At 40.8% G+C, this 12,982-nt stretch overlaps 1 protein-coding gene across 1 annotated transcript in view; it reads right to left on the reverse strand.

Annotated features, from left to right (window-relative positions):
* Positions 1-12,982, reverse strand: part of LOC139540068 (terminal nucleotidyltransferase 4B-like) — a 52,083-nt gene that overhangs the window by 18,600 nt on the left and 20,501 nt on the right. The window contains exon 3 of the mRNA XM_071343616.1: positions 14-60. Coding sequence (XP_071199717.1) covers positions 14-60 — 47 coding nt within the window. The remainder of the gene's footprint in view (positions 1-13; positions 61-12,982) is intronic.

Genomic DNA, 12,982 nt, shown 5'->3' on the forward strand with positions numbered 1-12,982 from the left:
AAGGACAGCTGACCTGGTAGGTAGATAGAGACCTGTGCTGAAACTCCCAAATACCTGAACCTGCAAAGCATTGTCCACAGCATTAGTCAATTAGATTGTGACATTGCATATAAAACTCCATGACAGCAACTAGGGATGTGCATCTCACCTTACAAGCACGATTCGATATGCATCTAGATACATGGGCTCCGATACGACACAAGAACGAGTTTGAAACAATTCGATTCGATATGCATCTAGATACATGGGCTCCGATACGATACAAGAACGAGTTTGAAACAATTCGATTTGATCGGTGGAGCGAATTGATGCCATTCGGTTTGATACGATGCACTAACAGTTGCTGCATTAACACGTTCATTTTACATTCTAAATTAATATCTGATGGAGCTCAGCTGGATCTGTCTGAGCTCAGTGTGTGTGTGTGTGTGTGAGACAGAATGACGTAGCGTGTGAGCTGAGCGATAGATTCACATTCTGCCCTATCTGATTAGGTTGGGCAATTTGTTTTTGTCCTCAAACTTATCGGAAATTCTAATGCACCACTGATTAATTTGTCATATAGCAGATTAAAATCATTTCCTGCCCAGCGCAATGTTCTATATTTTGCTGGACCATGCCCTCGGTGTGCATAAATTAGAAACATTTTCTGGTGTCAAACATTATATTAAAACATGTTACAATATTTCAAAGCTGACAAACAGTTTTTTCAAATGGTATGATATACAATAGCACCACCTCAATCAAACTGTAAATCAGTCAAGAAAAACTACACAAAAATCAATGCTTTTCTCCAAAACAACTGCCATTTACAAAATTCTCTCATGACGATAGAGGAAGAACTTGCCGAAATTTGAGTCTTCCTTATTTTGTAAGGATTGATCTGAAATCAAAATCAAAATACATTTAACTGTGAATGGGTTGCAGGCGTTTTAGTGACCGATGGTATTTTTCTCAAATTCTATGAAATGTTCTGTGATCAGACACTTTCTTATCTGGATAGTATATTAAACACATACAGTTGAAGTCAGAAGTTTACATACACCTTAGACAAATACATTTAAACTCAGTTTTTCACAATTCCTGACATTTAATCCTAGTAGAAATTCCCTGCCTTAGGATCACCACTTTATTTTAAGAATATGAAATGTCTGAATAATAGTTGAGAATTATTTATTTCAGCTTTTCTTTCATCACATTTGCAGTGGGTCAGAAGTTTACATACACTCAATTAGTATTTGGTAGCATTGCCTTTAAATTGTTTAACTTGGGTCAAATGTTTCGGGTAGCCTTCCACAAGCTTCCCACAATAAGTTGGGTGAATTTTGCCCCATTCCTCCTGACAGAGCTGGTGTAATTGAGTCAGGTTTGTAGGCCTCCTTGCTCACACACACACTTTTTCAATTCTGCCAACACATTTTCTATGGGATTGAGGTCAGGGCTTTGTGATGGCCACTCCAATACCTTGACTTTGTTGTCCTGAAGCCATTTTGCCACAAATTTGGAAGTATGCTTGGGGTCATTGTCTATTTGGAAGACCCATTTGCGACCAAGCTTTAACTTCTTGACTGATGTCAATTAGCCTATCAGAACCTTCTAAAGCCATGACATTTTCTGGAATTTTCCAAGCTGTTTAAAGGCACAGTCAACTTAGTGTATGTAAACTTCTGACCCACTGGAATTGTGATACAGTGAATTATAAGTGAAATAATCGGTCTGTAAACAATTGTTGGGAAAATGACTTGTTTCATGCACAAAGTAGATGTCCTAACCGCCTTTCAAAAACTATAGTTTGTTAACAAGAAATATGTGGAGTGGTTGAAAAACGAGTTTTAAATGACTCCAACCTGGGTACGTAAACTTCCGACTTCAACTGTATCTGCACCAAAAATTACAAATAGCATTTAGTCTTACATATGATAAGAAAAGACAAAACAAGTGATACAATATTAATAAAACAAGAACTTTATTGAAAGAATAATCTTAGCGGAATACATTATCTCATTCAAACCTGAAAATGTAAAACCGCTATCATAACCATAACATAATACAACATTCATTTCAGGGCTACATTCATCAAAATTTAACTGGAATGACAAAATATGAACAAATAAGGCATTTAACAATAATTATTAGCTTTTACAACTTCTATTTCTACATTCAACTAGCATTTAATCTATTACACAAATAGTCCGTACAGGAACAATTCCAAAAGCGCAACATTATTTTACACTCATTACAATTTACAAGTCCTTTACATCCCCGAGGCCATTAGAATCATGAATGAAACAAATCGAGGCTGGCATGCAGGATGTCTCGGAAAAGAAAGGGAAAACATCCAAGGAAGAAAGGACATGCAGGTGAAGGGACATGCAGGAAAGGGAAACATGCATGAGAGGAAAAATTACTGGTGAACATCTGAGCTACATCTGAGTCCCTTTACTAGTGCCTATTTCTGCTATGAGCCGCACTCAGATGAGTGCCACAACCTAAAACAATGTCGGTCCTCCACGATGCAAAATCATATGCCACACAAACAAACTGGGTCCTGTTCTCTTTTATCTTTCCTTACACAGGAAACACGGCCAACAATTTATAGAGGGCGCCTGTAGACTGGGCATGTGCTGTGTGTGAAAAGATGAGCTTACAGTTTTCACAGACAAAGGTCTGTCAAAAGATACCTGTCATTAACACCAATACCGCCGAACTGATGAGAAAGCGTCTCTGAATGTAATCTGGCAGGAACCAATTTGCTCATTTTCCTTGCCAGGTGCTGCGTGATTACACTGCCATTCCTGGAACAAAAGTTAACTGTTGATAACTGCAATGTCAACACAGTGGGTGGGTGGGGGGGGGGGGGGGGGTTCCATCACTTCTGGGTGTTCTGTAACACATTGGAGTAGTTGATCAACTGATCAAATTTCAACTTATCAATCCTGTCAACCCCACCCGTATTGTCTATTGTAATCGTGGATTACAGCAGGCTGGCGGACCACTTTCCGATACTTGAGTGGAATCATTTGCATTGTGAAAAATTGGGAAGGCAAGTAGCAGTACGTGTGTCTCTACTGTATGGCCAATACATTGCCCCCTATCCTACGCCAACACATATCCCCATATGTAAACCTTTAAAGCCTGAAGTGTAGCCTGTGTCAGATGAATGACCCATCATTTAAATCCCCACCTAGTTGGCCACCCTTTCAAATACTGCTCGAATCCTGATCGCCCCTTTGATTTGAACATGCACTCATCTAGGTCTACACTTCGCTTTGGCTGATACAGCTTTTTACAAGTCTGTAACACATCTATAGTTACCTTCCAGTTGAAGAGCTTGGCTGAGGCCTCAGCTGGTGGCTCCACTTCCTCTGGCTCCTTGATCTCATTCTCTTCATCCTCGTCTTCTCCAAGTAGCTCAGCATCATAAGGTATCTTCCTTTAAGAAGGCCATGCCTTCATTGTCGTCCTCATCCTACAGGGCTTGCGCGGCAATGACCCGCAGCTCATTTGCCATCAGTGTCCTCTTCATAGACAGGGACTGCATTATTCGATGGTACTGGTCCCCTCTGTCCATTTCTAAAACTCAAAGACAAACAAGGAAAATGTACATTTCAAATGTAAAATCAGTGACAACCCCTCCGAAGAATAGCCTAAGATTGACACAGTTATATTCAGAATACATAAAAATGGGAATCATGAATGAAAGTGATTAGTGTATCCACAAGTTATCAATCGCAAGGACAACTGGGAACTCAAATCATGATGTTCTGATGTTCTGCAGGTCAGAAAGTCTGAGCTCTAAAAAGAGGCTAGAGTTCCTGAGTTGAAAATCCGAGTCGGATGACGGTTCAAAAAGACTTTTCCCCAGTCGGTGCTCGTTTTTTCCCAGTTATCTTTGAACGAACTTTCCCAGTTTTGAATGCATCAAACGGCAATGGAAGGCAGGCTTCATCAGTACGTCACACACCACTTTGCAATAAGCAACGTTTCAAACTTGAATGTTTTAATACATATGAGGCAAAGGTTCTGATCTGTTGCAGACTCGTTGCTTTTTAAAGTTGTTATTTTACTTAATGTACTGTAGCCTAGGCCTACAGGTTGTATGAATTTGGGCTCTATCGTCCCACAACTGTCCCAGAGTCTGTTTGGAAAAGGCCATTTATTTCTCAACAAGCTGACCAATAGAATAGGTAGCCTAAACTTCTCTAAAATAGATTGACATAAGCTAGTGATTTTGCTATTCGTTACTCGTCTTGTTGGCTGAGGAAAAGTAAATGTGGACAGTTATTCTAACATGTCCAAAGTGCACATCAGAATTTGTTAAGTTAATATAAAAAATTACCATATTCTAAATGTGCTTTCTGTCAGTCTGAGCACTGTGGGTGGACGCCCTAAATCAGGTTACGCACCCAACATTTATGGGTCCGGTAAATTTCTCAAATGTCATCAGGGGACGAATACATGGCTATGGGGATATAACTAGCTACTCCTTCCAAAATCATGAATATTAATATGGAGTTGGTCCCCCCTTTGCTGCTATAACAGTCTCCACTTTTCTGGGAAGGCGTTCCATCAGGTTTTGGAAGATTGCTGTGGGTACTTGCTTCTATTCAGCCACAAGAGCATTAGTGAGGTTAGGCACTGATGTTGGGCGATTAGGCCTGCCTCACAGTCCGTATTCCAAATGTGTTCGGTGGGGTTGAGGTCAGGGCTCTGTGCAGGCCAGTCAAGTTCTTCCAAACTTATCATCTCGACACACCATTTCTGTATGGACCTCACTTTGTGCACAGTTGCATTATCACGCTGAAACAGGAAAGGGTCTCCCCCCCCCCCAAGGTGAAAGCACAGAATCGTCTACAATGCCATTGTATGCTGTAGCCGTAAGATTACCCTTCACTGGAACTAAGGGGCCTAGCCTGAACCATGTAAAACAGCCCCAGATCATTATTCCTCCTCCAGCAAAATGTACAGTTGGCACTATGCATTAGGGCAGGTAGCGTTCTCTCGTCGGACTGCCAGATGGTGAAGCGTGATTCATCACTTCAGAAAACACGTTTCCGCTGCTCCAAAGTCCAATGATCTTAGGCTTGTGTGCGGCTGAAGCTCCCGATGAACAGTTCTTGTGCTGACGTTGCGTCCACAGGCATTTTGGAACTCGGTAGTGAGTGTTGCAACCGAGGAGACGATTTTTTACACGCTACGCGCTTCAAAACTCGGCAGTCCTGTTCTGTGAGCTTGTGTGGCCTACCACTTCACGGCTGAGCCGTTGTGGCTCCTAGACATTTCCACTTCACAACAACAGCACTTATAGTTGACTGTGGCAGCTCTAGCAGGGCAGTAATTTCATGAACTGACTTGATGGAAAGGTGGCATCCTATGACGATGCCACATTGAAAGTCACAGCTCTTCAGTAAGGCCATTCTACTGCCAATGTTTGTCTATGGAGCCAGCCAGCCAGCCGGAACGTATTAGGACCCCTTGACTTTTCCCACATTTTGTTAAGTTACAGCCTCATTCTAAAATGCATTAAATTGACTATTTTCCCAGTCCATGCTGCTGAAAAACATCCACATAGAATGATGCTGCCACCAACATGCTTTACCATAAGGATGGTGCCAGGTTTCCTCCAGACTAGAGCTGTGGCGGTCACAAAATTGTCAGCCGGCGATTGTCAAGCAAATAACTGCCGGCCTCACAGTAGTTGACAATTAACAAACGCATTTAGCATCTCCTGGCTTCCACACACAGCCTACACGCCACTGATGCAAACATTTGGAACATAAACATTTTTAATTTATTTTATTTTTATTTATTTTTTATCCATGTAATATAGCCTAGACCTTCACAATAATTTCATTATTTTTTAGACCGGTCTAAAGAAGCATGATATGAAGAAAATGTAGTCTATTTCAGAACAACAGAATAGCATACTCTAAGTTGTCCTTATGTTAGGTCTTGATCTGGCTATGCCAAATGGCTGTGGTCTAAACTAGTTCATTTAGCAGACAAGATTTGCCTAGAATTCCGGGGCATTATTTTATAGTATGAAGAATACAATTGAACAAAGCTGATTAAATATTTTTTTCTCCAAACGATTTGAGGGTGTGCGCACATGAAGCTATTCTGTGTTGAGCGGTTAAAGAAATAGGTATTAATGTAACTGCAGTTCTGTAAACTTAAGGCTATATGTTTTGATTTTTAATACAATGTAAGGCTGCATGGTGCGACTAATGATTATCTGAAAAAAGTAGCTTGAAAAGGCATGAGCTCTGCGCAGGCTCTACACACTTCATTCGTCTCTCATTTACAATTTGACAAGCACTTGATAGTGGCAGTAATTCACACCAAAACAATCCATGCACTTGGCCCAGAGTGCTGCTTTGTGCCCTTCTCCCCGAGTGCTGCGCGCTCCTAAGCACCTCGGGTCTCTCACAGGCTACAAGTGAAGACAGACACATCAGGGACATAACTGCGCGCACCCTTATCCAATTCCGAGGTTCATATTGAAAGAACTGTCCACATTCACTTTTCGTCAGCCAACAAACCCACTAGCCTATGTCAATCTACTATCCCGCATAGTACAAAAGTCAACCTATTTTCTGTGCGAGAAATAAATATTCCAAACATAGGTCTGGGACAGTAATAGATCCCTAATTAATACAATGATTAGCATAAAAAAAGTATAATAATTACACAATGTGGCTGACGCAACAGATCAGAACATTTAGCCTAAAATGTTGATAGCCTAAGAGTATATTTCTTCACATTATAAGTGCAGCTATGCACACATTGCAGTAGGCTATAAGCGCGAATGTTTCATTAGCAGTAAAACACCATTATCAAAAGTGAACGCAAATGCGATAAGGCACGTAATGCTTTTATTATAAAAGGTGAATTTTTATGGTGACAATGATCTTCCCCAAACTTAAAACTCGTGCACTGCTTATGTATGCCAGTTAGGCTCTAAAAGTTATTTGTGATAAAAACCTTATCAAAACATATAGGCCTATGGGCTAGGCTACAAGAGGTGTGTTACAATGATTCTGAAAAACATGCAAGAAAATGGGCAAGTTTCTTATTCTGGGCAAGTGATAATATATAATTCACAAGCGATTGGCTAATATTGTCAACCATCAGACTATTCTTGATTTAATCTTGTCTTTACATATACATTATAGATGTGTGAAATGTGTTTTGATTTGGAATGGACCATTATCATTTCATGCCAGCCAGGTAGGCTAAACTCCCGTTGTAAAAATAAACAACGCGCTTAATATTAGGCAGTACATACATACATACAGTGCCTTCGGAAAGCATTCAGACCCTTTGACTTTTTCTACTTTGTTACGTTACAGCCTTATTCTAAAATGGATTAAATAAAAAATAAAAATCCTCAATCTACACAGAATACCCCATTAATAACAAAGAAAAAAACGTTCTCTCAGACATTTTTGCTATGAGACTCGAAATTGAGCTCAGGTGCATCCTGTTTCTACAACTTGATTGGAGTCCACCTGTGGTAAATTCAATTGGTTGAACATGATTTGGAAAGGCACACACCTGTCTATATAAGGTCCCACAGTTGCCAGTGCATGTCAAAGCAAAAACCAAGGAATAGTCCTTAGAGCTCCGAGACAGGATTGTGTCGAGGCACAGATCTGAGGAAGGGCACCAAAATATTTCTGCAGCATTGAAGGTCCCCAAGAACACAGTGAACTCCATTCTGAAATGGAATAAGTTTGGAACCACCAAGACTCTTCCTAGAGCTGGTCGCCCAGCCAACCTGAGCAGTCGTGGGAGAAGGGCCTTGGTCAGGGAGGTGAACAAGAACCCCATGGTCATTCTGACAGAGCTCCAGAGTTCCTCTGTGGAGATGGTAGAACCTTCCAGAAGGACAACCATCTTTGCAGCACTCCACCAATCAGGCCTTTATGGTAGAGCGGCCAGACGGAAGCCACTCCTCAGTAAAAAGGCACATGACAGCCTGCTTGGAGTTTGTCAAAAGGCACCTAAAGACTCTCAGACCATGAGAAACAAGATTCTCTGGTCTGATGAATCCAAGACTGAACTCTTTGGCCTGAATTACAAGTGTCATGTCTGGAGGAAACCTGGCACCATCTCTACGGTGAAGCATGGTAGTGGCTTGCATCATGCTGTGGGGATGTTTGTCAGTGGCAGAGACTGGGAGACTAGTCAGGATCGAGGCAAAGATGAATGGAGCAAAGAACAGAGAGACAGGACAACGACCCTAAGCACACAGCCAAGACAACGCAGGAGTGGCTTCGGGACAAGTCGCATCACGTCCTTCAGTGGCCCAGCCAGAGTCCGGCCTTGAACCCGATCATACATCTCTGGGAGAGATCTGAAAATAGCTGTGCAGCAATGCTCCCCATCCAACCTGACAGAGCTTGAGAGGATCTGCAGAGAAGAATGGGATAAACTCCCCAAATATAGGTGTGCCAAGCTTTTAGCGACATACCCAAGAAGACTCGATACTGTAATCGCTGCCAAAGATGCTTCAACAAAGGACTAAATAAAGGGTCTGAATACTTATGTAAATGTGATAGTTCTTCTTTTTCTAAATTAGCCAACATTTCTAAGAACCTGTTTTTGCTTCATCATTATGGGGTATTGTGTGTAGATTGATGAGAAAAAACAATTTAATACATTTTAGAATAAGGCTGAATACTTCCCGAAAACACTGTACATTCCTTCTCAGCACCCCTCTCTCGTTTGGCTGGCTAGCTAAGGCCAAAATATAATCACTAGCCAGTTAGTTAAGCTCTAATACCGAATGAGAAATGCATTGTATTTTGTACAGTTATGAAAGAAAACATCAAGAAGGCAAGAGGAGAGATAAATCAAGTACTGTTAGGCTACCTTGCTCCATTCCATCTTGAGTGACTGACTAGAACAACACAGGCTAACTAGTCATCATAGTTATAGCTAGATTGATTGTTAGCCACCTAGTTTATCTGAAGATATGTTTTAAAAGCTTTGATTCACTCAATAAAGCTTTTCATGTACTTCAAAAATATTGACGTCATTGAGCAGATATGAACTTTTAACGTAAACTCACCCCATTCCGTACAAATGTGCGCAACCGCGACATTCAAACGAGGCTGCAAAGAAAACTAATGGGACTGTAGCGACTTCAAAATCTGGGGTGTGAACTACGTTTCTATTCAAGCGTTGATCGACATGTAATGACTCTATAGTATTGGAGAAAAGTTGAAAAAAAAACTGACCCTCCGTTACTTCTTGACGTGTCATGCCGTAACGTACAGCCCGCATAAAGCAACTATTTCTGTCTTACAATCTCTCTCCACCCGGTGTAGCGCTTCTCTCATTGTATAAAAACAAGAAATGGACAGTGACGGGGGTAAGGGATACCTAGTAATTTTTTGCGTCATCACTGTAAGCGATCATGACTCTCAAAGCCGCTGTTTACTTCTGAAGATCACTTTAGCACAGCCCTAAAAACCCGAATCAAATTCGACACAAACCTTCAAATAGGTATGTAATGACACATTATATAAACTCTTTATAGTGTTTTATTTACATTTTTAGAGGCGATAAGGTGATAAGTTGGACAGATCGAGTGAAAAAAATGCAATTTTCCCACACATCTCCTCTCTATCACTATCACGCATTAGTTTTGCTTCCCCACCCGCCATTTTTAAAAAGACCCGACGTAGCTCATTGCCTTCTTGAATTATGCAGAAACGGGCAGCGTGGAGGTCATGTCATTAATCTTGTTGGAAAGGGGAGAAATTGTACTTTACAATGGTATTGACATTACAGTTGATCTGGAAGTATTACCTTTTTGGAGCGCTAAAATAAAGGTCAATTGTACGGACCAAGGCGATGTACAAAAGTGAGTGAGTTTACGTTACCTCAGATAGAAATAGTCAACTCACTTTCAAGCAGATTTTACTTTTCAAGTCTACTCGGCTTGGTAGCTAGTTAGCTCACCAGGCGTCAAAAGCTAATTTTGCAGACGAACATCTTATCAATCGGAAAAAGTACTCAAAATGCAAATATCATTATTAACATAAAACAAATGATACAGTTTCTTACCTTGATATTGTTGTCCAAATCGGAATGATGGCGCTGCCAAAGTTGGTCATAACCTATCCGATTGAGTGGGGGAGAAACGCCTCCCTGTGCCAGCAGCGTCAAATGAGCCATTTTTGTGTTGAGTTTAACCTTGAGAGAAAGCCTAATTCCCACCCATGAACCCCTAAACCAATCATATATCGTTGATGCAGACATTATAACCTATCAAAAGAGGGGTTTTATGTACACCTACTCATTGAAGGGTTTTTCATTATTTTTACTATTTTATACTTTGTAGAATAATAGTGAAGACATCAAAACTATGAAATACCAAAAAATGGTTAAACAAATAAAAATATTTTTGAAATTTGAGATTCTTCAAAGTAGCCACCCTTTGCCTTGACAGCTTTGCACACTCTTGGCATTCTCTCAACCAGCTTCATGAGGTAGTCACATATAATGCAGTTCAATTAACAGGTGTGCCTTGTTAAAAGTTAATTTGGGGCATTTTGTAGAGGTTAATGCGTTTGAGCCATTCAGTTGTGTTGTTACAAGGTAGGAGATAGGTACAGAAGATAACCCTATTGGGTAAAAGACTACGTCCACATTATGGCAAGAACAGTGCAAATAAGCAAAGAAAAACGACAGTCCATTACTTTAAGACATGAAGGCCAGTCAATGCGGAACATTTCAAGAACTTTGAACGTTTCTTCAAGTGCAGTCGCAAAAACCATCAAATCGCTATGATGAAACTGGCTCTCATGAGGACCGCCAAATGAAAGGAAGACCCATTGTTACCTCTGCTACAGAGGATAAGTTAATTAATTAGAGTTACCAGCCTCAGAAAATCGGCAATTAACTGCACCTCAGATTGCAGCCCAAATAAATGTTTCAGAGTTCAAGTAACAGACACAACATCAACTGTTCAGAGGAGACTATGTGAATCAGGCCGGCGTGAATCAGAAACCACTACGAAAGGAATCACGAGCAATAGATAGACTGGTGGAAATCTGTCCTTTGGTCTGATGAGTGGAAAATCTGAGATTTTTGGTTCCAACCCCCGTGTCTTTGTGAGACGCAGAGTAGGAGAGCGGATGATCTCCGCATGTGTGGTTCCCACCGTGAAGCATGGAGGAGGAGGTGCGATGGTGCTTTACTGGTGACACTGAGATTTACTTAGAATTCAAGGCACACTTAACTAGCATAACTACCATAGCATTCTACAGCGATATGCTATCCCATCTGGTTTGCGCTTAGTGGGACTATCATTTGTTTTTCAACAGGACAATGACCCAACACACCTCCAGGCTGTGTAAGGGCTATTTGACCAAGAAGGAGAGTGATGGAGTGCTGCATCAGATGACCTGGCCTCCACAATCACCCGACCTCAATCCAATTGAGATGGTTTGGGATGAGTTGGACCGCAGAGTGAAGGAAAAGAAGCCAACAAGTGCTCAGCATATGTGGGAACTCCTTCAAGACTGTTGGAAAAGCATTCTAGTCCCTATACCCCCATATGCCATGTCTCGAAATATGCAGACAGACGAATTAAAAGTAAGTTTACATTGTAATACTTCGGACAGCCAACTTCCTTCCTCTGCCCACAACTTCCGGACTTTATAGCACTCCCAGAAAGCATGGCCTATTGAGTCATTCTTAGTTTGATACTTAATACATGACTCTGCTGTTATGCTATAGAATTTGTGATTTTTGTCTCTTGTATAATACATTCTATAAATTAGTTTATACTGGATTAAGCAGTTAACCGTTATTTTGTTAGTTATACGCCAACTTTCCCTCCATCTTGTGCCAACAGTTCTTTTTAAATGTTGGTTCCAATATTATATATTTTTTTATATCGTCATGGAAATTAATGTATTTCCTGTTACTAAGTAATGTACTACTTCTATGCCTTTAGTTTTCCATGTGGACCAATTTATTGGTGAATTGTGAAAAGCTACCCAAGGATTGTTCCATAGGGGTGTGTTTTTAGGGAGTGATATTGACAACCATCAGGAAACATGTTTCCGATATTTTAATGGACGGGCTGGAAAGGGTTAAAATGTTTTGAGCTAGTAATCTGTCAATATTTATCTTTAGAAATTAGCTATGGAAACATAGGCAATTAATATAACACAGCTTTGGATTTCACCAGTCTCAGAGCGAATGGTTTTGACCGTTTGGAACTTTGAGGAGAGCTGCTTGCTTCTCCCGTTCCGACCAGTCCTGCTTGCAAAAATGATTGCTGTCCTTGTTATGAAATTCCACCTTTACACTGTTCATGTAAACGTTACCAAATGCAATGACTCTTTATTAAAGCAGAACTACCAAAAATATTTTGTACGGTGAACCTGACAATCGAAAAGCCCCAATCAGCAGTTAGATGTGCAATCAGCAAGACGTGAGTTGTGTTCATTCCGGTAGTCTACACAGCTCTGCTGGTAAAACACAATTTTCCACAGCGCATTTGGTAACAATGGCCCAACAACTTACATGGGGTTGCACCTCAATTAATAAAGCCTATTTTTAATATTACAAAAGCCATTTGACAAACATCTGAATGCTGAAGGTGCCGCGCAGATGTAGCCTACGAATATAAAACAGGGATAGGGTAAGCCTACCTCTCCTTGGTGAGAGCAGCTGAGTCTCCCGCACTGTGCGCACATTTCTCATCTGACTTGTAGATCAATGTCATACGGTGTTAACATGCATAAAAATGTGATAGGCTGAAGGAGAGGACGCATGAATTCAGTCAACAGATTAGAGATATTTCGTAATAATGAGTAAAAAACATTTGCGAACCTGTGATTCCTAATGTTTTAGTTGGTTTTCTTACCAATGCATGCTTCATTTGGATCGTTTTAGGCTCCCGCGGACCGATGCACTCGCATTTTAAACATTTGAACCGGGGACCAATGCGTTCTGG

Source organism: Salvelinus alpinus, chromosome 15 (assembly GCF_045679555.1).
Source record: "Salvelinus alpinus chromosome 15, SLU_Salpinus.1, whole genome shotgun sequence".
Taxonomy (NCBI): Eukaryota; Metazoa; Chordata; class Actinopteri; order Salmoniformes; family Salmonidae; genus Salvelinus; species Salvelinus alpinus.